We start from the raw sequence: 22422 nt of genomic DNA, 5'->3' as shown, positions 1-22422 counted from the left end.
ATCCTCTATCAGCCTTCCCCTCCTGGATCCCTGCCTTCCCAGCCTCGCCGCTTCTCCCCCCGAATTCCAAGCCCTGCACCTATCCCAGTCTCATGTTGTTGAACACCTGGAAATGGGGGGGGGGAGGGGGGAGTAAAGCACGTAGCATAATTCATCCTGAAGACATGCTTCTTCATTCTCCTGTGGGAACCTGTGACACACAGAAGCTGCAGTGTGGCTGTGGCATCTTCAGGATCTTCACTTACCATGTAGGGATTACTGCTTTCCACAAGACCCTGCCAGGTCAGGTTTTTGACTCATAAAACCTCAGACTTGCAAATACAATGTTTAAAGTGTAACGGTCACATTGAGGCTATGAAGGACTTTTTGATTTTAGACCTGCAAAGAGCATGCTTCTTCAGTCATTGGAAATCCAAGCCAAAACTGTGTTCAGTTTTGGGATCCTGGAGATTGTCTGTGGGTGGAAAAAAAGTCTGTGTAGTATCTGTGGCCCAGTTTGTTGAAGGAGCCCACAGAGAGATCTTTGCACTCTCCCCTGTATGAGGCAAATAAATTGCTGGCTACCACACCAGCAGGAGGATGGCAGTGCCAGCCACGCTGGTGGGGATGTTCTGCTGTGCTGCAGGCAGCAGCCAAACTTCTAGAGACCTTAACAGAGTCAGGACTTCCCCCCAAAAGCAGAGGGGATAAGGGAGGGAAGCCAGATGAGTGAACTAGAGCACCTAGAAGCATTCTGCTTCTGTAGTGAGGCTCATCTGAAAGCCAGAGAACTCTTTCAGTGGTCTGAGCATCAACTCATTTTTAAGCAGTATTGCTGCTTTCTAGTTTTCACATATTTTGCTGGGTTCCTTAATGTTTCATTTCCCAGTTCAACTTCTTTCATAAAAATTGAGTTAAGGGGAGATGACCTGGCTCACCTAAGAGCAGAAGTTACCATATAAAATACTGAGCATGGACTGACAGAAAGGTATTTCTTAGCAACTCTCATGTTTTCTTTCTGACTTCTAAAAGTGACCAACATAGAAACCAAACTTACCTTAGTGTGGCTTTTTGTTTCTTTCCCGTTAGGCAGTTTGATAGTTTGGGCTGGTTTTTGTTTTAAAATTTCCTCCCTTTCTTTCTCTACACACAGAAATACATGCTCCTTTCTACGTTTTCATTGATCATAAAAATACCAGGATTGCTCAATGTTTTTTCCTGTGTCTTTCTACTCCATGAGAGATGTCATGGGAACCGCATCACAAGGCATTGGGATGAATGGGGAAAAATCTGGACTCCTAACAAATTCAGGTTGCTTGTAGAATGTGTTTAGTTTGGTAGGGTGCTAATAGAAATGTTAAACACAGTTTTAAATGGTATGAATGGGAAAATCTTTTCTAGTCATCAGCTGTATGAAGCTGACACCCAATTGTGTTGTCCTGTTATTTTACTCTTGAATCTTCCTGAGTCTTGTCCTGTTACCTTACTCTTGAATCTTCTGAATAAACAGAGAAAGTTCTGAATTTCTCACAAAGGAAAAAAAAAAAAGAAAAAAAAAAAAAAAGAAAAAATCCTCTGTCCTCTGCTTAAAAACTCTTGATAAATCTTTGCCTCCAGAGCTGTGGCTGTTATATCATATTAAAAACAAAAAGAAACAAATAATTTTTTGCCATTGATATTTAACACTACAGGATGAACACAGAGTGAAAAATGTTACTGATAGTTTCTTGGCTTAATGTGATTAATGGTCTTAGTCTTTAGAAAGCCAGGATCATCTCTGGATTACATGCAGAGACTCCTTTGATCTTGAGAGCTGACAGTGTGGTTAAAGTTGTTTGGCAAAAAAAAAAAAAGGATTTGATCGTGTATATGGATTTGTCATCCCTTTTTTTTTTTTTTTTAAATGGTCCTCCTGTGAGTTTAGTTTCATGAGACCATATTGGCTGTGATCAGCATGGTATGGCTGTAGGCTATCTGAGTGATATAGGGTTTAGAAGAGACGTAGGTTGTAGTTTGGAGTACATTTCAGCTGGTGTTGCCACAGGACAAGAACAGTTCCTCTCTATGCCATCTGTTTGTGCTGTTCTTTACAAACAGAACTGCGAAGATGATCTGGCTGAAGGAAAAAAGGTATTGAGACAGATTATTTTCTCAGTCCTATTGATCATATAGCTACATAAAGACTGTGCTAGTACAGCATAGAAGTGCTATCCGGATGTTGGGAGTAAGTGGCCAGAGGATCTGAACTAGTTTTTTCCTGGCAGTTCAGGGTAGGCTTAAATGCAAGTCAGCTCTGTCCCTAAGCAAAGCCCAGAGATCAAACATGATCAGTATCCTACAGGACACAGTGATCCTCTCTAATAGTTCACCGTTGCCAAAATGGGGATTCCCAGTTCTTCCCCTCCCTCCCTTGCCTCACGCTGCCATATGTTGGCCTGGGCATTCACTGGATTTAGCTCGTTGCATTAATGGCAATCTAATTTGTCAAAAAAGACTATAAAGTTAATGAATGGTATTGGCTCAGTCCAGGGAGCATGCCAATGGAGCAGGACCCTGAGACTGCAAAAAGGAGGGCAAAAGCAGGTGGAGGGGAGGGAGAGTGGGATGGCCACACACACCTACCGCCCATGAGTAGGCTCAGGTGTTTGCTTAATTGCCCTGAGCTAATCAATTGTCTGGGGCAGGGGGCACGATATTTTTAGAACAGGAGTTCTCACATTGCAGCCTGCTCCTATGTGTGACCTGAAGAAGGGCCTCGTTGGTTATGCTCTTGACAGGAGAACCAGCTGAATTCTAGATTGCCTCAAAGTATAGGCAGTAATAGTCTACTATATAAACCCTTCTGAAGCTGGAGTTAAGTGATTAAGTTATCCTAAGTTTGTATATGTGGAGCGTGTCATGCTGTAACTACAGAACATACAGGTATGATTCTATGTGCTCTCTTTCCACCATTGCCCCATATAGTACCTCTCACAGCAAAAGAAGATTTGGAAACCATGGTCCTGCAGTAACCCCTCCTCTGTATGGTGAATTCCCTGGAGTACTGCTCTGTTAGTGGACTTTGACTTCTGCAGAATAGATGAAGTTTCCCTGCTCTAGAACAGCACGTAAGAAAGACTCTTGAAAGGCAGGGGTCAGTCTGTCTTTGCCTCCTAGAGAATGTCTTGCACTTCCATAGTCTTTTATAGTAAGACAGGTTAAATCAATGATCAGAATAACTGTGACTGAATAATTATTAATAAAGTCATAATGCTGCTCAGAGGTGATTTCTGGGGACTGAGGCTCAGGACTATACCAGGCTAAAATCCTTGGGTTGTAAGGCTGCATTACTATCTGAGCGATAGGATGATGGAGGTGAATTCAGGTTTGTGCTAGATGGGTTACTACTAGAAGTAGCATGACAAACTGTATGTGGTTTGCTTAGCAGAAGTGAAAGCTCCCTGCTTAAGCCAGGGTGATGATGAGAGCCGCGAGTAGGTGAAGTTTGCTAATAATGTTGTGTGTATGTAGACCGTTACATCAGAAATTTCCCGTTGCAATTAATGGAGCGCAACATAACCAAGTATGAGAGAGGTGCGAGCGCAGGTTGACTGATGTGTTGGCCGCTGTACCACAGTACATGAAAGGTAGAGATGCTATGCTAGCTAAAATACCAGTAACTTTGTGAAGCTTTTTGTCTTGCTGTTACCTTTAGTGTGGCCCTGGTGATGCTGTACACATACCTTTATCCTGGTGTATGAACAGGCAGACTTGCTAGAGATGGAATATTTTTGTTGATGTTTGTTTAGTGTGAAATGAATAGACTTACCTAGAACTAACCTAAAGCAATGGCTTTGGCAAAAAGAAAACACGCAAATCAAGAAGGTGCCACAAAAATAACAGCCCACACTTTTACATTCAGAGAGAGGAGTATCCTTTCCAACTTGGAAATACAGCCCAGTGGATACTTCTAATATGAAGTTTATTTAGAGGCATCTCCTCAGAATTGCTTTTTATATCAAAAGTTTTAAAGCTTATGAAAATTTGCCAGAGCTGCACAATCAGTATCCCTATTGAGACGTGCACCGCACTGGGCTCAGAGCTTCCATTTTGGATCTTTGACGAAACGTGCTTGAGCTGCAAAATTTTAGATTGGACAGATTCTGTCCTTAATTCAAAGGCAAAGACACCGGGATTTCAGGTGTGCTGTTGTGAACCAGATCCTCCTGGCTCACAGGAGAGTCAGAGGTGAGTAGAGATCTGGAAACAAGTTGTGAAGCCCAACCCAGTCACTCGCTCTCTCCCCCTCAGCAGGGTGGGGTAGAGAATCAGGAGGGCAAAAGCACAAAAAACTCATGGGTCAAGATAAAGACAATTTAATAAGTGAAGGGGGGGAAAACAAGGTTCTTGGGGGGGGGGGGGGAACCAAGTGATGCAAAAGCAATCTCTCACCCCTTCCCATCAGTGGACTTCTTTGAGCAATGGCTACTTTGGAAAAACACTCCTCCTCCTCATTTTTATTGCTGAGCATGATGTATGGTAGGGTATATCTCTTTGATCAGTTGGGGTCAACTGTCACGGCTGTATCCCCTCTCAACATCTTGCCCATCCCCAGCCTACTCCTAGGATTGGGCAGAGTGAGAAAGAGAGGTCTTGATGCTGTGCAGTAACAGCTAAAACACTGGTGTGTTATCAACACTGTTTTGGTCACAGACCTAAACCACAGCACCATACGGGCTGCTATGAAGAAAATTAACTCTGTCCCAAGCAAACCTAGTATACAAGTGCATGGTAGCCGTGACCATGGCAAGTAGTAGGAAGAGTAAGACTGGGCAAGTAATCAGAGGACAAGAGGAGTGGAAGAGGCTTGAGCAGGAAGCAGGGTGGAGGGAGCCAGAGAGGTCTGCGAGGTTCAGCAAATGGAAGAGAAACGTAAGTGGGAACAGGTCAGAGGAACTGAAAATTCTGGCTACTGTAAAAAAGAAAGTCTTTGGAACTAAACTTAGAAAAGTTGTTGGAGATTTGCACCTTCCTCTCGATTCTGGTGTCAAAGTCAGCTGGTGTCAAAGTCAGCTGGTGTCTGACCCTGGTCGCACCTTTATTCCTGCAGAGCTGATGTTTTGGTCCTCTGTTTTCCTCATTCCTCTACTTCTTTCCCTGGAAGTATCCAGGATTGCCAAGTCCTTGTCATAGCCAAGCTTTTCTTCATCTTGCTTGTACCTAAGCTCTGCTGGGATCCACCGAGTCTTTCTGAAAGTCATATACCAAGGCTTTGATAACCCTACCTTAGGCTTCCCTGAGCTGTGCAGTGGGGCGTGCTCTTTCTTCCTCCTCTTCAGGCTGTGCCAGTGTGCACAAGGGAATTATAATGCAGCTGGGCCCAAGAGGGTCTGGTCTGGTCAGGACACTAGTGAGAAGTTTTTGGGCTATTCTTCAGTTGACTGCATTTTATCTCTAACACAGGAAAATATCTTGAATATGTGATTTGACTAGTGAGTTCCTGGAGATAAAGGAGGCAGCGTTTCTGTCTCGGACGGCATTTTGGAAGGCTGTACCTCAGTCCTAGGAACGTTTAGGGCTGTGAACCCAAAGTGGAGAGAGGCAAGTGCCCTCAGTGAAGTTGGTAAACACGAGGGGTTGGATTTAAGATGCAGCTCAATCCTCATCATTTCCTGGTAGCTATTTTAAGAAGTCCGCTCCAGGGCGTGAGTGTGGTCACTGCTCTCTGAGCCAGGCCTGTGCTGCTGGCCGAAGGAACGATCTTACTCATGTTCTTCCCCGGTCCACTTGTTTCCGCTCCATCCCATGTGCAAGCACCAGTGTTCTCACAGTGAGTCACATCTGGGAATTACAATCCTTCTGTGGGGTTTATTGGTTTTGTTTGGGTTTTTTTGTTGTTGTTTGGGGGTTTTTTTTTGAGTGGGGGTGTGTGTCAAGTTAACTTTCAGCGGATTGTACTCTCTGTATTTCATTGCAGGAACAGGCAGACAAAAATAAAGGAGAGGGAGGAATGGGTAAGTCATCCCCACACTTCTGGTCAGCAGCATAGTTTTAAAATGACTGGCTAACCTTTGCACAGAGATGTTGCCTGTTGTTAGGCCCGTGCTGAGGGATATAACCAAAGGTATGGATTTTGTGGTGGGGAGGGACCCAGGCTTGTTTGTGGGTGCCACTCTTAGGTCCTGCCTTTGCTGATGTGTAGAGTTCTGTAGATGCAGGCAGCCCCGTATTGCCCAGGAGTAGCAACACATACCTCTCTGAACTTGCTGCAGCATGCAAGTGAAAAACACTGCTTTTGATGTTACATGTAAGATTTGCAGTCATCCCTGCATGAATCTGATTTTCTCTTGCAACAGCCTGGGACGCTGCTACAGCTTACTGTCATCTGCATTGTCTCTTTCCTGGCTGTAGCTTTTGCCCGTGCTTTTATATCGCGGGTCTAAGTGCTTTCTCACTGGAGTTTGGGAAGTGGGTCATGTTTGTGGCCTGTGGGAGAATTAGGAGGACTATGGGTGAATATTCTGATAGTCCTTCTGGACTGAACATTTATTTCAGGGTTCTCTGCAACTGGTGGTTCTGAGAGTTAGGAGGGAACATAGCTCTCTGCTGCTTACAGCTGCTGGGGGAAGCCACAACTTAAAAAAAAAAAAAAAGCCTAAAAAAGGGGTAGTTGGGAAGTTATAAAAGATAAAATGAAAATCCACTATTTAAAAAGCCCAGCTCCTGAGGCAGACAGTTCCTTGGTTTAACCTAATCAGTAAGGATGCTGAGAGAACTGGGGTTGTTTAGCCTGGAGAAGAGGAGGCTGAGGGGAGACCTCATGGCTCTCTACAACTATCTGAAAGGGGGTTGCAGAGAGGTGGGTGTTGGTCTCTTCTCCCAAGTGATGAGTGACAGGACAAGAGGAAATGGCCTCAAGTTGTGCCAGGGGAGATACAGACCGGATATTAGGAAAAATTTCTTTACTGAGAGAGTGGTAACACAATGGAATAGACTGCCCAGGGAGGTAGTGGAGTCACCCTCCCTGGAGGTATTCAAGGAGCATGTGGACGTGGCATTGTGGGACATGGCTTGATGGGCATGGTGTTGTGTGGTGTGGGTGGTTTTGGGGTTTTTTTGTGTGGTGTTTTTTTTTTTTTTTTGTAAAGGTTGGACTTGATGATCTTACAGGTCTTTTCCAACCTTAGTGATTCTGTGACTTTTCCACCCAGCTTCAGCAGGTGGAACATTAATGTCTTAATGGTAATATGGGAGCCTAAGTGCTGCTTATCTACACCTAATATATACATACATGCATTTCAAATAGGTACTTGAGACCAAAAAAGATGATAATGATAGCATTAAAAACAAAAAGGGAATTAGCTTACAGAAGTTCTGGAATAACTAAGCCTTACATTAGCTCCAAGAAAAGTAGTGAAGAAAATCAAATCAGGTGGACAAATACAGTCATGAAGCATTTACTGCTGATAAATGAAATATTAAATTCCACTTACTCAGTCTGAACGGAACATGTGGATACCTTTAGCCTGCTTAAATGCTTAAAGAGTCAGAATTATTCAGGTGAATATTAAAACTTGAGTATAGCACACTAGGTTGTATGGGTGACCTGTTTATTCTGTGAGTGAAGGACTGTGCCTTGTCTTGCGTAGGTGCAATCCAAGCTCTGCATTCAGAGAAATGAATCGGTTAACATGGAGTTCCAGGTTACGTGCATTAGCTGAGTTGTTGTCAAACACAGGAAAATCTGAAATGTTTTCATGTATTGCCAACCAGGCTAAGATTCATGTCTTGCTGTTTGCTGCAGGCCAAATCTGTGTACCCATGCTGTTGTCATGGTTCAGCTCATGCGTGGTAGGCAGAACACTTGACTGTGGCTCTGTGTCCTGGGTAGGATGAGAAGGCTGCGCAGGCAAAGGTATCTGGCTGCTGAAGAAGTGGGAACAGAAGACCATGGAGACGAGATGAGGTGGTGGGTTTGCAGAAGAGGCTTTGCTTGCACAATGTTAGCTTCTCTTTATCAGTAACACTTTCATTATGTGATTAGTTTGGAAGGACAGAACACAAAAGACATGGCACAAGAAGGAATTTGGAGCGTGTTGAAGGAGATACAGGAGCAGGTAGTCTGACAGTTTCTGTAGAGGCTACCGGAGACCTTAGCACAGCACTACTTTGTGTGAACTTTATCTTGGAATAATAGGCTACAATAAGGAGAGAGGGAGGAAGCGGAGAAACATCATTCTTCTTTCTAGCCTTCCAAAAAGAGTGTATGAGAAAGTGTTTGGCTGTTACTTCTCCCTCTTTACTCACAGCAGAGAAGTTAACTGCTGTGGAATGAGAAATCTGTCTCTGTATAAAATGAAGTAGAAAAGAGGGGGAAGGTGTTCCTTGGAAATTTGGAAAACATGTGATGACACATGCTTTCTTTAGAAGCTCAAACATATGTGGTGGAGACCTCATGCAACATTTCTGTATGATGTACCATTTCCTTGAAAAAAGGAAGCTGACAGCATTGAGTGGGAGGTTTCTTCACATTTTCACTAGAGCAGTGAAGCAGGGAAGTGAAAATGTCTGATCCCTGGTTTTAGACAGGAGGAGATGATGGTTATCCTGAAAGGATAACCTTTTCCCTGTCTTGCTCATGGCAGCCCTGAGTGTCCCTGGGCAGGAACTCTTCAGCTCCTTGCTGCCGAGCCTTTCTTTTACCAGCCAGCAAGAAGAGAGTGCGTTGAAGAGGGCGGCGCTTCCCCATGCCTAGCTGAAGCTGTGGAGGGAAAATGCATTTTCTTTTCATCTCTGCTTTCCTCCAGTCTCATTTCTGGGCTTGAAGAAGAAACAAGCTTGGCCTCATAACTCCAACCTAGCTCTTATGACTAACTGAAAGAGAGCAAAGACATGGAGAGTTTACATGCATGAACATCCAGGCTTAGGAAGTTATGAGTGGTTGGCTGAGCAGTGGTGGCTGTCCTTGCTCATGTTCTCAGACCCCAGCAACTGGCTGCTTTTTCCTCCCAGAAGGGAGTTGCATTACCTTGCTCTTGTCAATGGCCACTGTGGCTTGCCTTACGCATGGTGACGTTAAGCCACCACAGCTTGATTGTGTCTGTGAGCCTAAGTTACTGAGAGGTAGAATTTCACATTGGGTAGAGCAGGGAGTTTTTCTCCATGCTAGAAATACTATAGGTCCCTAGGCAGTGAGAGATGACTTCTTGAGCAAAATGCACTCCTAGAAATTGTCCTTATGAAACAAAAGTCTCTAACATGACTCCAAGCTTCATCAAATCAAAACGGTGTTTCATCTTGCCCAGCATCCTGCCTTCTTGTGGTCTTCAAACACAAATGTTGGAGCTCCTGGGTTCTTATCTTTTCTGGAATTTGTTAATTGAGATGGGTGGCAAGAGACGCTCATACTGGAGCAGCAGGAGCAAGTGAGATGTTTAAAGCTGTCTAAATAGGATAGAAGACAAAGGCGGGTGGGTTGTGTTGAAAAGATGTGGGAGTGATAGCTGAGCCCTCTCTACACTGTTTACTTTTCCAGCTCCTGTGCCTGGAAGAGGCCACAGCATAAGTGCAGACAACAAGAAGTAGAAACTGTAATGGCATGAGAAGAGTACTTTCATGGGTAAATTGCAAACAAATTGGATAGTCCATGAGAAGTAAGGCACGGAGAAGACCTTCTGTGTGTGTGTGTACAGTTCTGTACTCAAGCACACAGAAGTGTGTTTCCCATTGCTTGCCTTCAGTCTCCTGTCTGAGAAAGTCTTTGTTTTGATGATGTGGCACCAGGCAGAAGAGCAGGACACTCAATATGCTGATGATCATTGTTCTTTGCCAGTGGGGAACCTAATCTTAATGACTGGCCTGGCTGACCTCCTGGGTGCTTTGCTATGGAAAAGAGATAGCCCATCTTGCTCCACAGCCTATAGTTTGTTTTCTGGACTCAAATACAGTGCAGGAAATTACTTGTTTTGATGTGATGAAGCTGTAATATCCACATTGATTTATGAACAGTAGTAAGTTTTCATACATTGATGACATGAGAAGCAAGGAGGCACAGAATGATATAGGGATTGTGGTGGATTCATGACTTGATGCCATTTAGGAATCAATAAAAATCAAAACCAAAACAAACTCAAAATAGTAGCTGTCATTTGGGAGCAGCTGGCTTGAGGAGTATGTTTCTGAAATATTTCTCTTTCATCATGCACTGTTACTGTTTAAAGGGAGGTTTTCCATGGCTCATATTGGGAATCTTGCCTTGATATTAGACCTCATTTAAATCTTAATCATGCCCTTCTTTCAACTTAGTAATAAAAAGTTACCAGCTACCATGGAGCAGAATTGAGTCCTTAATGCAAGTGTAACTTGAACTCAGTATTGACATGTTTTTGTCTATGTCTACATACATGTCTGCCATGGCAGCAGTCTTGTGATTTTTTTTTTTTTTATTTTTTTTTTTTAGAGCCATTCAGAGCTATTCAGAAGTAGGAGGTGATTGCTGAAGACTGAAGCAGGGGCACAGATGCTAATGGTTTACAGTATCCCTTCCCCACAGCAGAGTTTGGTGTCATCTGTTAGATCAGTAGATTATTATTTTTTTTCCACACATGTAGTTGTTTTTAATAAAAACTAGAGAAAATCTCTTATTCCTCTTCTTTTTTGTTGTTGTTTGTTTATTTATATTGAATGTCTGGGCCTTTTTTAGTAGAATATGATTGATTCAAAACCAATGGCAGTTAAGGTTTCTGGACAGCTCCCATTTCTTGCTTGCAGCTCTGCTAGGTCTCAGAGGTTGGGATGCTATTTCACATATATTGGCTGTGAAATAAACTTGCTTAAGTGAGATTCCCAAAGGAAATCCCTAGTTTCCCCATGATTTCAGAGCAGGTGCTTTGAACTGAATAGCAATTTTGTGTCAGAAGTGTGCTTTTTACTAAGTCTGTGAATTTTTATGCTGGAAAAATTGCAGTTTATTTGCTCAGCAGGAGCTTCAGTCTGAGCATTCTGCAACAAGGTGCTAAGATAGAATTGTTGTCACCAGCAAAATCTTCATTTCATCTTTTTCACCAGACCATGGGCAGGAGGCCTAATTCAAGTGAACAGAGGGAAAGTACTGAGGAGAGAGGAGCTTAGGATAAAGAAAAAGATCAGGACAATGATTCTACCTGGGACCAGAATATGGAAACTGGATCCCCTTCTGGTGCCTGTCACCTGATTGTACAGACAGGCTGGGTTTGGGTAATTCTTAACTGACAGATGCCTTACTCTGCAATATTGTGATGTGCTTCTAACCCAAATTTGAATATATCTGATAGTGCATACAGCATCAGTCAAGCAATAGTTTATAAAACAATTGTTAAAGTAACTTTTTTTCTTTTTTCCCCCTGTAGCACACATCCACTGTGAAGACGTGTTTGGCATCGTGGGAGAAAACTTCACTTTTCCAGTGAAAATAGACCAAAAAATAGCGGAAATTATTTGGACAAAAGACAAGGATAAAGTGGCCGAATGGGAAGAGCAAAACAATCTGATATATTTTACTTCTCTCCGTAACAGAGGCTTGCTTAACAAGGAGAATGGGTGCTTGACTATATTTAACTTGGAGAACAACGATGCTGGCACATACGTATTAGACTACTTTGATTCTCTGAAAATAAACTATATCTTAACGTTCGTACTTAGTGTGTTAGGTAAGTAGTGGAAGAACTGCATAAAGAATTTGCACCACTTTATTCACTTTAGGAAGGCTAGAAAGGGGATTGGTTATTTGTCAGGGAAGCAAACAGAAACAGAGGGGGGGCTGTTCTTTTACTCTGTTGTTAAGTTGCTTAGGCACTTTAAACAAATTTTCAAAGGTGGCATCTAATTTGTCTGTCCATCATTACTCACCTTGGAACAACTTCTAGAATGTGTGTAGATGGCACACCGTGTACTTTCAGGTAGATAATCAAACTCTTTGAGCAAGCTGACCAAATTATCCCAGGCATTATGTATCTATTAAAGATGCTCCTGCAGGCATATTATATGTGCTTGAATGTCTGTGGCATCGTCCTGTGCAGATCTACGCAGCTGCAGTAGTAGTCTTCGGGAAATATATTTGACCAGTGTGTATATTAGTCCTATTGACAATGAAGCATGAGGAGTTTTAAACTAGACACTAAAGAACCACAAACAGGGCCACTTCTAGAAATACGTTTCTCTCACACACGTGTGTGCGCACACACGCACCCCTTACACGTACACTATCTATGCACTTTCCCACTGCTTTTGTTGCTCCAGCCCTTGTCCCATGCTAAAATTCAAGGCAGTTTATAACCAAAGTAATGCAGAATGTTTTCTCTCCTTTTAGCTCCCCCTTCAGAACCTGAAATAAGTTGCAACATCAGTGGTGATGACCTTGTGTTAAAATGTACAGCGGATTTCCAGCAGCCTCTGAATTACACTTGGAAGTTCAGTAGCATACAAATCGCTCGTCAGACCCAGGAAGTTTTCATCCCTAAGGAGAATGTTGATGCTTCCGAGAAAGCTGCATGTTTCATTAAATTCTCTCAAACAGAAAAGAGCTCTGAAATCTCTTTGACTCAGTGCTTTCCAGATAAACAAGGTAATGAAAAGCAAAGGGCTTCGAAGATGATTAGGGGACTAGAACATCTTTCTTATGAGGAAAGGCTGGGGAACTTGGGTCTTTTTAGTCTGGAGAAGAGAAGACTGAGGGGGGATCTTATTAATGCTTATAAATACTTCAGGGGTGGGTGCCAGGAGGATGGGGCCAGTCTTTTTTCAGTGGTGCCCAGTGACAGGACAAGAGGCAACGGGCACAAACTTGGTCATAGGAAGTTCCATCTAAACATCAGGAGGAACTTCTTTACTTCGAGGGTGGCAGAGCACTGGAACAAGCTGCCCAGAGAGATTGTGGAATCTCCTTCTCTGGAGATATTCAAAACTCACCTGGACACACTTCTGTGCAACCTGCTCCAGGTGACCCTACTCTGGCAGGGGGTTGGACTAGATGATCTCCAGAGGTCCCTTCCAACCCCTATCATTCTGTGACTCTGTGAATGGGTCAGGTTGTATACGCAAGTCTGAGAGGCTATGTTCGAAAGCAGCATGGACTTTAACTGTATAATTTCTACTGACTTCTGAGGAAGTTGAATTTAAAGAGTAAAAAGCATCAGAAGTGATTTGTCTGCTAAAAGTGTGTTTAAGGTTCATGAAAGGTATGAGGCTGACAGTTTGATCCCCCCAGAAAGATACTTTTTGCAGGGATCTCAACAGAATAAAACCTTCAGCTGTGACTTGAAATGAGTAATAATAAAAAGGGAGACACACTTAGATCTCTTCTAAACCTTCTGGCCTTGTGTAATTAACGCTAATGACTATTGTGCTCTTTGTACTGCTTTCCATGAACTGGAATGAAACTATTCAGTCATTTCAAGTGAGTCATCTAGCAGCAGTTAGATAAATAATTTGTAATCTAGCATGTGTATGAGTTGGTGAGCGTACTTCTTTTCCTCCTTCAGAGAGATATAAAAAGGAGAAAAGAGAGTTTTCCTGCTGTTGCTTATTGCTTTGGGACAGCTTCAGCTGAGCTTCAGGTCAGCCTGAGGCTTGCTTTTTTTCTTTTTTTTTTTTTTCTTTATTTTTAAAAACATAGGATGAGAACATGTTTGGAACCATTTGGTTTGTAGGGTGTGTAAGGCAGTCCCTAACTGACAAAATTTCCCACTTCTGTGCAAAAGTAATTTTCATGGTTTACCAGTATAGAATTCTTCCTCCTTCACTGGAATTATGTGTTACAGACTTGTTAGAGATGAGGCATGTGGTGGGTTGACCTTGGCTGGCTGCCAGATGCCCGTCAAGCTGCTCTCTTACTCCCCCTCCTCATGGGACAGGTGGGAGAAAATATGACAAAAGCCTCATGGATTGAAATAAGGACAGGGAGATCACTCGCCAATTACTGTCACAGGCAGAACGGACTTGACTTGGGGAAAATTAATTTAATTTATTGCCAATCAAAATCAGGGTGGGATAATGAGAAATAAAACCAAATCTAAAACACCTTCCCCCCACCTCTCCCTTCTTCTCAGGCTCAACTTCACTCCTGATTTCTCTATCTCCTCCCTGCGAGCAGCGCAGGGGAACAGGGAATGGGGGTTGTGGTCAGCTCATTATGCGTTGTCTCTGCCACTCCTTCCTCCTCACACTGTTCCCCTGAACCAGCGTGGGCTCCCACCCACAGGAGACAGTCCTCTGCAAACTTCTCCAACGTGGGTCCTTCCCATGGGCTACAGTTCTTCACAAACTGCTCCAGCATGGGTCGGTTCCATGGGGTGCAGTTTTTACCCTTTCTTAAATATGTTATCACAGAGGTGCTACCAGCCGTTGGCGATGGGCTCAGCTTTGGCCAGCGGTGGGTCCATCTTGGAGCTGGCTGGAACTGGCTCCCCTGACACGGGGGCAGCTTCTGGCATCTTCTCACAGAAGCCACCCCTGCAGCCTTCCCGCTACCAAAATCTTGCCATGCAAACCCAATACAGGATATTTGCTGAAATTTCATTTGGCCCTTTCATAGGCCGAAAAATGGAATAACTATCGCCTTTCAAGAGGTGATGTGCCATCACTGAACTAAGGTACTTAACCATGTAACTTTCCTGGAGCAGGCTTAGGGTTTTGCTAATAACTGACTCTGGTGCATTAAGTTTTTGGGGTTACTTTTTTTAAAAACCAAATAGCTATAAAACATACTCAGGTTTATATTTCTACTGAAGTAGTGTGTCACATAGTTGCTTTTTAACTAACCAAACATTATTTATTTTATTTTTTTAAAGGAGATAGCTATCACAAAAGAAGCAGAGGTGGTCTTATTGTGGCTTTTGTTCTCTTAATTCCAGTTGTAGGAATACTAGGATTCCTATACAGAAGAGGTATGTATAGCATTTCCTAATCGAACTTAATATGCTTCAAGATTATGCTGATCTAAGGTTCTGTAGAATGTATGAAAGTTTCTGACCATGGGATGTATTGTAAATACAGTAGTAGAAACAAGTACAACTTAGGCAAAGGCTAATAGATTTGAAGGAAATAATACAGAGAACTTTCTTGCACTTAGATGCAGGGCTTTGTGTACTGGGCAACACTGTAGTTTGTATTTGCATATTTCTCCTTCAGACTGGGTGTTTCATTTACTGGGTGTTTCTACTTACCAAGTATCCCATTCCTACCTGAGTGTGTTTTCACTGCCTTTTTTGAGAGCATCATAAAGCTGCCCTCAAGATGAGATTTATTGTTGGGACAGGCTCATACCAGGGCCTGTTGAATACCTTATGCTGAGTCTAATCTGACAACTTGGTGTGCTCAAGTGATACATAGGGACTTCTGTGCCTCCTGTCAGACTGTATAGCCATCATCTTGGAGTTCTAGATTTGTTTCGTGATCCATCCCTACGCTGAATTCAAGTATCTGTCCTGGAGTAGCCTGGAGAGGAAAAGGCTCAGGGCAGACCTTATCACTCTCTACAACGACCTGAAAGGGGGTTGTAGAGAGGTGGGTGTTGGTCTCTTCTCCCAGGTGACAAGTGACAGGACAAGAGGAAATGGCTTCAAGTTGCACCAGGGGAGGTTTGGGTTGGATATTCTGAAAAATTTCTTCACTGAAAGGGTTGTCAGGCTTTGGAATGGTCTGCCCAGGTTAAGTCGTTTGGAGATGTGTAAAAGATGTGTGGATGAGGCGCTTCGGGACATGGTTTAGTGGTGGACTTAGCAGTGTTAGGTTAATAGTTGGACTTGATGATCTTTAAAGGTCTTTTCCAACCTAAACAATTCTATGGTTCTATGATCTTTTTTGTAAATCTGACAACTTATTCAGAAACGGTAATTGTAGGCTATCGCTGTGTATCTCTTGCTGCCACCTTTTTAGGTTAGTATGTCATATTGTAACTCTGTTTTGAAAAAGAGGTGTACACCGTCTCTTCTCTTTGTGTTTGAGAGAGTCCCAAACAAGAATATGTTACTTCATTCTAAGAGTGCTCTGCATGGAAAATTCCTGTTGGCTTCCAGGTTGGGTCAGCACTTGGGGGTGGCTGCAGGGTGAAGAGCATGGGATGCATCTCCGATCTGGGAAGGACTAATTGATGATATTCTGGGGGGAGGCTTTGATCAGAGCATACATAGATGTATATTGCATGTGGGCCTTATGCTTTCCTGATCATTCTCTGTTTAGTTTCTGTTGGCATGAAATCATAAAATAAACTAGGTGGGAAGGAATCACTGGAGGTTTCATCCAACTTGCTGCTCAAACCAGGACCAACTTCAAAGCTAGATCAGATTGCTCAGGGCCTTGTCCAGTCAAATTTTGAATAATTCCAAGCATGGAAATTCCTCAGCCTCTTTTCAGCATGTGTTCAAGCACTGAATCACCCTTGTGGGGAAGGACATTTTCCTTATCTCTGTTAGGGATTTCCCTTTTGCAACAGCCATTGTCTCCTGTCTTTTTGTTCTGTACTTCTGAGAGTTTCCTTTGTTTTCTATATAAGTTAGTTGTAGACTGCAATTAGCCATGCCCCTAGCCTTCTTTTTCTTTAGGCTGAAGAAACCCAATTCTCTTGGCACCTCCTTGCACAGCTCCTGCCCCCTAAACATCTTGGTGGACATTTGCTGGACTAGCTTCAGCATGTCAGTGTTTTTTCATGAATCGTGAGTCTAAAACTAGACACGGTACTTCACATGTGGCATCACAAACAATGAATAGAGGGGAAGAATTATTTCTGTTGATGGGCTGACTAGACTTCTGCTAACACAGCCCAGTATCTCGTAGGCTTCTGCTGCAAGGGTATATTTTTGACTAACGTTCAACTTGCAGTCCACCAGGTCTTCCAGGTCCTTTTCTGCAGAGCTGTTTTCTAGCCAGGCAGAGCTTAGCCTGTGCTGCTCCATGGGGTGATTTCAAGAGGTGCATGATTTTATGTTTGCCTTTGAACATCATGTCTTTCCTGCCAGCTCATTCTTTCAGGTTGTTGAAGTCCCTCTGAGTGGCAGCCCTGCCCTCCAGCATATCCCCTGCTCTCCCCAGTTTGATGTCATCTGCAAACTTTCTGAGGGCGCCTTCTGTGCCTTTGTCCATGTTGGTGATGTTGAACAACACTATGCTTGGTATCAACACGTGAAGAATGTCGCTCATAACTGGCCATCAGTTAGACTTGAAACAATTCAACTACTTCCCTTGAAACAGTGAAGGTTTGACCATGCTAGAAAATAAACTTGTTATGCCTCAGTAGGATAAGCACTGCATTGGTATAATCAAATAGATAATGTGACTTGCTGATTTAAGAACAAGACTCAGAGTTGTGAACTGTGAAACTTTCCTTTAGATTTGGTTAGATGTGTTCTTACTTGTTGTTGTTGCCAGAGGCCCATTTTGTTGATCTCTCACTGATTGTCTTTGCCCCAAAACAATATTTCACTGTTTCTTCTTTCCCCAAGTCAGGTATTCTTTTGCATATCCTCAGTGATATTTTTTTTTTTTTGTATTTGGGTTGGAGGGGTGGGGAATGGATTGAGGCTATCAGCTGGTTTCCAAAGGCACAAAACTTTATTTCTGAGTGATTTCTCCAGGTATTCTATTTGTTTTGGTGCAGTTAGAACTCAACTTGGAACAGTGTATTGGGTTTACGTGGCAAGGTTTTGGTGGCGGGCGGGGCTACAGGGGTGGCTTCTGTGAGAAGATGCCAGAAGCTGCCCCTGTGTCTGATAGAGCCAATGCCAGCTGGCTCCAAGATGGACCTGCCGCTGGCCAAGGCCAAGCCAATTGGTGATGGTGGTAGTGCCTCTGTGATAACGTAGTTAAGAAGGGGAAAAACAACTGTGCAAGGGCAGCCAGGGGAGAGAGGACTGAGAATATGTGAAACAACTCTGCAGACACCCAGGTCAGTGAAGAAGGAGGGGAAGGAGGTGCTCCAGGCGCCGGAGCAGAGGTTCCCCAGCAGCCCGTGATGAAGACCACGGTGAGGCAGGCTGTGCCCCTGCAGCCCATGGAGGTCCACGGTGGAGCAGATATCCACCTGCAGCCTGTGGAGGACCCCACACCGGAGCAGGTGGATGCCCAAAGGAGGCTGTGACCCTGTGGGAGGCCTGCGCTGGAGCAAGCTCCTGGCAGGACCTGTGGACCCATGGAGAGAGGAGTCCATGCTGAAGCAAGTTTGCTGGCAGGACTTGTGACCCTGTAGGGGACCCACGCTGGAGTAGTCTGTTCCTGAAGGACTGCACCCCGTGGAAAGGACCTATGCTGGAGCAGTTTGTGAAGAACTGCAGCCCGTGGGTGAGACCCCATACTAGAACAGGGGAAGAGTGTGAGGCGGAAGGACTGACCGCAACCCCCATTCCCTGTCTCACTGCACCACTCGGGGGGAGGAGGTAGAGGAAAATCAGGAGTGAAGTTGAGCCCGGGAAGAAGGGAGGGGTGGGGGGAAGGTGATTTTTTTTTTTTTTTTTTAAGATTTGGTTTTATTTCTCATTATCCTACTCTGATTTTGATTGGTAATAACTTAAATGAGTTTTCCCCAAGCTGAGTCTGTTTTGCCCATGATGGTAAAGGGTGAGTGATCTCCCTGTCCTTATCTTGACCCATGAGCCCTTTGTTATATTTTCTCTCCCCTGTCCACCTGAGGAAGGGGAGTGATAGAGCAGCTTTGGTGGGCACCTGACATTCAGCTAGGGTCAACCCACCACAAAAAGGAAGAGCTGCTTAGAAAAACAGTCCAGTGCATGGTTCAGGTAGGAGAGCTAGAGTGTCACAAATGTGTGGAAATCAGACTATTGCTTTGATTTGGTCTAGGCTTGTAACTTTTTTTCTCTGTGGCAGTATAGTCTTTCATTGGAGGGGTAAAGGAGTAAGTTTTCTTTCAGGCCTTAGTTGTTCTATAGAGCTTAGTTATTTTTTCCAGGTCACTAATACATACTTTCTAAAATAAATAGATTTTGTTATAGGAGAACGTCAGCTACTTTGCTCTGTGGACAGCCAAGAACAGCCTAAGTCAGACAGAGTTAAGAAACCTGTATTGGGGTATAGATGTTTTTAAACATCTGCTGTTGGTTGGAGCTGTTCTTTACTTTTTTGCAGTGTGTAAGCTTTTGAGTTGATTTTCAGTGTGTGCACACACATCCTCAAAGTTTCACTTGAGGTCCAATATTGGATAATCATAGGGACCTGCACTTAGTGGATGTGTTAGTGGGGCTGGCAGAATTACTGACAGTGAATGGCCTGAGATTTGGCTGGTCAGCAGCTCTCTTTGGAGGTGAATTCCACTTCTGACAATGGAGAATGGGGGCTGGCCTCAGGATGAGGGATGGAAAAGCGCACACTATAGGTCTGTTGGAGAACTTACTCTTTACCTGTTTGGCTGGTTTACATGCTGAAATGAAGTTAATATTTCTTCCATCTCTTTTAATCTTACCTGCCTGTCCCATTTATATAAACTTCTTTCAGAAATTTGGTTGATTATTTTTCTAAACGCAGTATTCATATCAAGAGCTTAGGGCTGGGCATGGATGTAACACATCGCTCATTCCCAATGTCCCCCAAGGCAATTTCATACTCGCCTATCTTGGAAATCGGGCAGCTAGGCTTTTTCTCTGTGCATTGCATTTGACATGGAGAGCTGGTGGTTCCAGTGGGTGGGGGTTGATGCTGTGCGTGTAGCAGTAGATTTAATGACGACTGTTGAAGGTATTATCACATCAGACTGGCAGCAGTCTGCTCTTAGTTTACCTTGGTCGTATCTTGAAAATCCATCCAAGACTGGTGAAGACAGGCACGTTGCTAGTTTGGTGTGCAGAACTCTGGTCCTTGCTTTTGGTGCGTGACTCTGGTGCTTGCGTACATCCTGTGGGTCAAGTTGCAACTGTCTCCTTTTCTTTCTATAACCCCTTTCAGTTGTTTCAGGAAAAAATCTGTTAGCAGCACCTTTTGATTCACTCTTACTCCATTTTGCAGGCCTGTCTTCTCCTTGTAACAGTCAAGATGAGGGAAGGAGACAGTGGAGTAACTTCTCACCTCTTTCCATTAGTTACCAGTCTCCTGTTGTCTGCGTTCCTGTCCAGATCTCCACTTGTGCTTCTCTTGTCCATTCTAATCCTGCTTTTTTTTTTTACTTCTTCAATTTGCAGCAAGATTGCTCAGCTCTCTGGCTTGTGGGTCTGTGTGTTGGGGTGTGGGAATCACTCTATATGGTGAGCAGCTAGGGAAGGGACAGCTCCTTTAATCTGTACTCCTTTCACAAGGGTGAATGAGGCTAACGTGTTCCAGCTTTAACGTGCATGCGTCTTGTTGCCGGGACCACTGTGGTCTGTTGTTATGAACCCAACTAAATCAGGCAGTCAAGCAGATTAGGGAGAGCAGGGAAAGACTCTTACAAAATACTTTGTTGTGGAGGTCACCAGACCAAATCCTGTTTCAATGGGGAATGGCCAAAGCTCTTGCCATCAGATATGAGCTCAGTGCCCTGTTGGAGTTGTGCTGGTTTTGGCTGGGATAGAGTTAATTTTCCTCATAGTAGCAAGTATGGGGCTGTGTTTTGGATTTGTGCTGGAAACCGTGTTGATAATACAGGGATGTTTTAGTTACTGCTGAGCAGTGCTTATGCAGAGTCAAGGCCTTTTCTGCTTCTCACCCCACCCCACCAATGAGTAGGCTGGGCGTGCACAAGAAGTTAGGAGGGGACACAGCTGGGACAGCTGACCCCAACATTATTTTATTTTATTTCATTTATTACGACAGGAGTGTTCTGGTGTTGAACTAACAGTGGCTTCATGTGGGATACTTGGTCTGGTATCTTACACGAGCTGCTGGAGTTAGCACAAGGCTGGAGCAGGATGTTTCTTGGATTGCAAACTACTCTGTCACCTTTGCAGAGATTTTCCGTTGTGTTTAATTTAATTTCTTAAGTTGTTTAATTTCAGAAGTTTCTTAATGTTTTTATGGGTTTGGAGGTTAAAAAAAACATGATAAGGTCCTTGGTGATGGGCCTGGAAAAGATGTCACAGGTAGTGAGGCAGTGCTATGAAAGCAGGGGTTTGAGTGTTTTTGTTGTTGGGTTCGTTTGGGGTTTTTTCCTCCCTTTCTACCCGCCCTGCCCCAGCATATCAAAGTCTTATGAGCTTTCTGTCAGGATTTTGGATAAAGAACTTCATTTTTCTTCTGATATTTTCATACATTTGTTAAAGCTGTCATTCTAGCCCATGGTTCAGAGATCACTGAAGTCTAGAGACTACAGATGGATTTGAAGGTGAAAAAAGGAGAAGAATGGGAAGGAAAAAAAAGCCAACCAAAAAAACCTCATTTTGGTACTGCACTTAATTTTACTTTAGAATGGCTTATGCTTCTATTAGAGATTCCTTAAGGTCTGCAAAGTGAAAGGGTTTAAAGTCACAGTGTTAGTGCAGCACATAGATGAAGAGAAAAAAGAAGATGTGGATTCTCTTCTCAGCTGTCTCTAGCTTTTTATGGCAAATCTGTGGAGCATTATCACCTTAAGTAAACCCACTTCAGAAAGATTTTGTAAAGCTGTAGGCGTAAATATAGATAATGTTTGTTATGGTATGGGACCTTAAGTGGTTGCTGGAGGGAAGTTGAAGTTGAAATTAATTGCGAGTCCTTTAATAAAGTGGCATAACATACTAGTTCTCTGGAGTATCTGCTGAAAGTGTTTTTAGCATGTTCTCAGTGTAGAGATTACCATTCCCCTGTTGGCCTAGAAAGACCTGTTGCCTTAGGAACAGTAAACGTTGATGGGTAGATCACTAGATGAGAAGTCAAAAAGACCTGGATCTTTGTGTCTGTTAAACAGCACTGGGCAAATACCTTCTTGGGCTTCAGCTTCCCTCTTGATATGATGAGAATGTTGCTGCATACTGTGTTTGCAAATCACTTCACCATCTGTGGAAAGAAGAACTAAGCATGTATGAGGGCACCTCTTTTTATAGTAAATAAGCAAATTACCCTTTTGTTTAATGTTACCTTTTATTTGCATGCAAAAGAGTGCAAGGATATTTTTATAGTATGTTGTCATGGGTAGGTGATCTTTGCTTTCTGTTGGGAAGAAACCCTCAAGCAGGACCTAAGACAATAAAACGCTGGGACTTCAAATCTTTCTTTGTATTGATGGCAAATAGATCTGAGCCTCAACACACCGATTTAGAGATAGGATGCTTACAAGCTAGCAAAATGCTAATTTGGGAGATACAGCAGGCTTCTTTCTTTAGAGAAGCACCATTTCTGGATGTGGTATCTTCCACTTGTTTTATGCTCTAGGAAGTCTTTTGACTGCATTCATCAGGCAGCTAAGCAAAGCCCCAGTTTTGTTTTCTTACTACAGCCAGTGTAAATTTCAGGGAAATTTTCTGGGACCTGTATTTTTTTTTCTAGAAGTTCTTTTTACTCCAGAGGGATAGTGAAATATGAACATTACAGTTTAAG

At 43.4% G+C, this 22422-nt stretch overlaps 1 protein-coding gene across 3 annotated transcripts in view; it reads left to right on the top strand.

The window, feature by feature from the left end:
- CD58 (CD58 molecule) overlaps nucleotides 1-22422 on the top strand; it is a 34444-nt gene that overhangs the window by 2196 nt on the left and 9826 nt on the right. For 2 of the 3 annotated variants that reach the window (XM_059819898.1, XM_059819896.1), the window contains exons 2-4: nucleotides 11346-11645; nucleotides 12305-12559; nucleotides 14784-14879. In XM_059819898.1, the coding sequence (XP_059675881.1) occupies nucleotides 11346-11645; nucleotides 12305-12559; nucleotides 14784-14879 (651 nt within the window). The remainder of the gene's footprint in view (nucleotides 1-11345; nucleotides 11646-12304; nucleotides 12560-14783; nucleotides 14880-22422) is intronic. The other variant, XM_059819902.1, reaches the window with a different exon arrangement.

This window comes from Gavia stellata, chromosome 1 (assembly GCF_030936135.1).
Source record: "Gavia stellata isolate bGavSte3 chromosome 1, bGavSte3.hap2, whole genome shotgun sequence".
Lineage (NCBI taxonomy): Eukaryota > Metazoa > Chordata > Aves > Gaviiformes > Gaviidae > Gavia > Gavia stellata.
The sequence above is the reverse complement of the archived record's forward strand: the minus strand, read 5'-3'. Positions and strand labels throughout refer to the sequence as shown.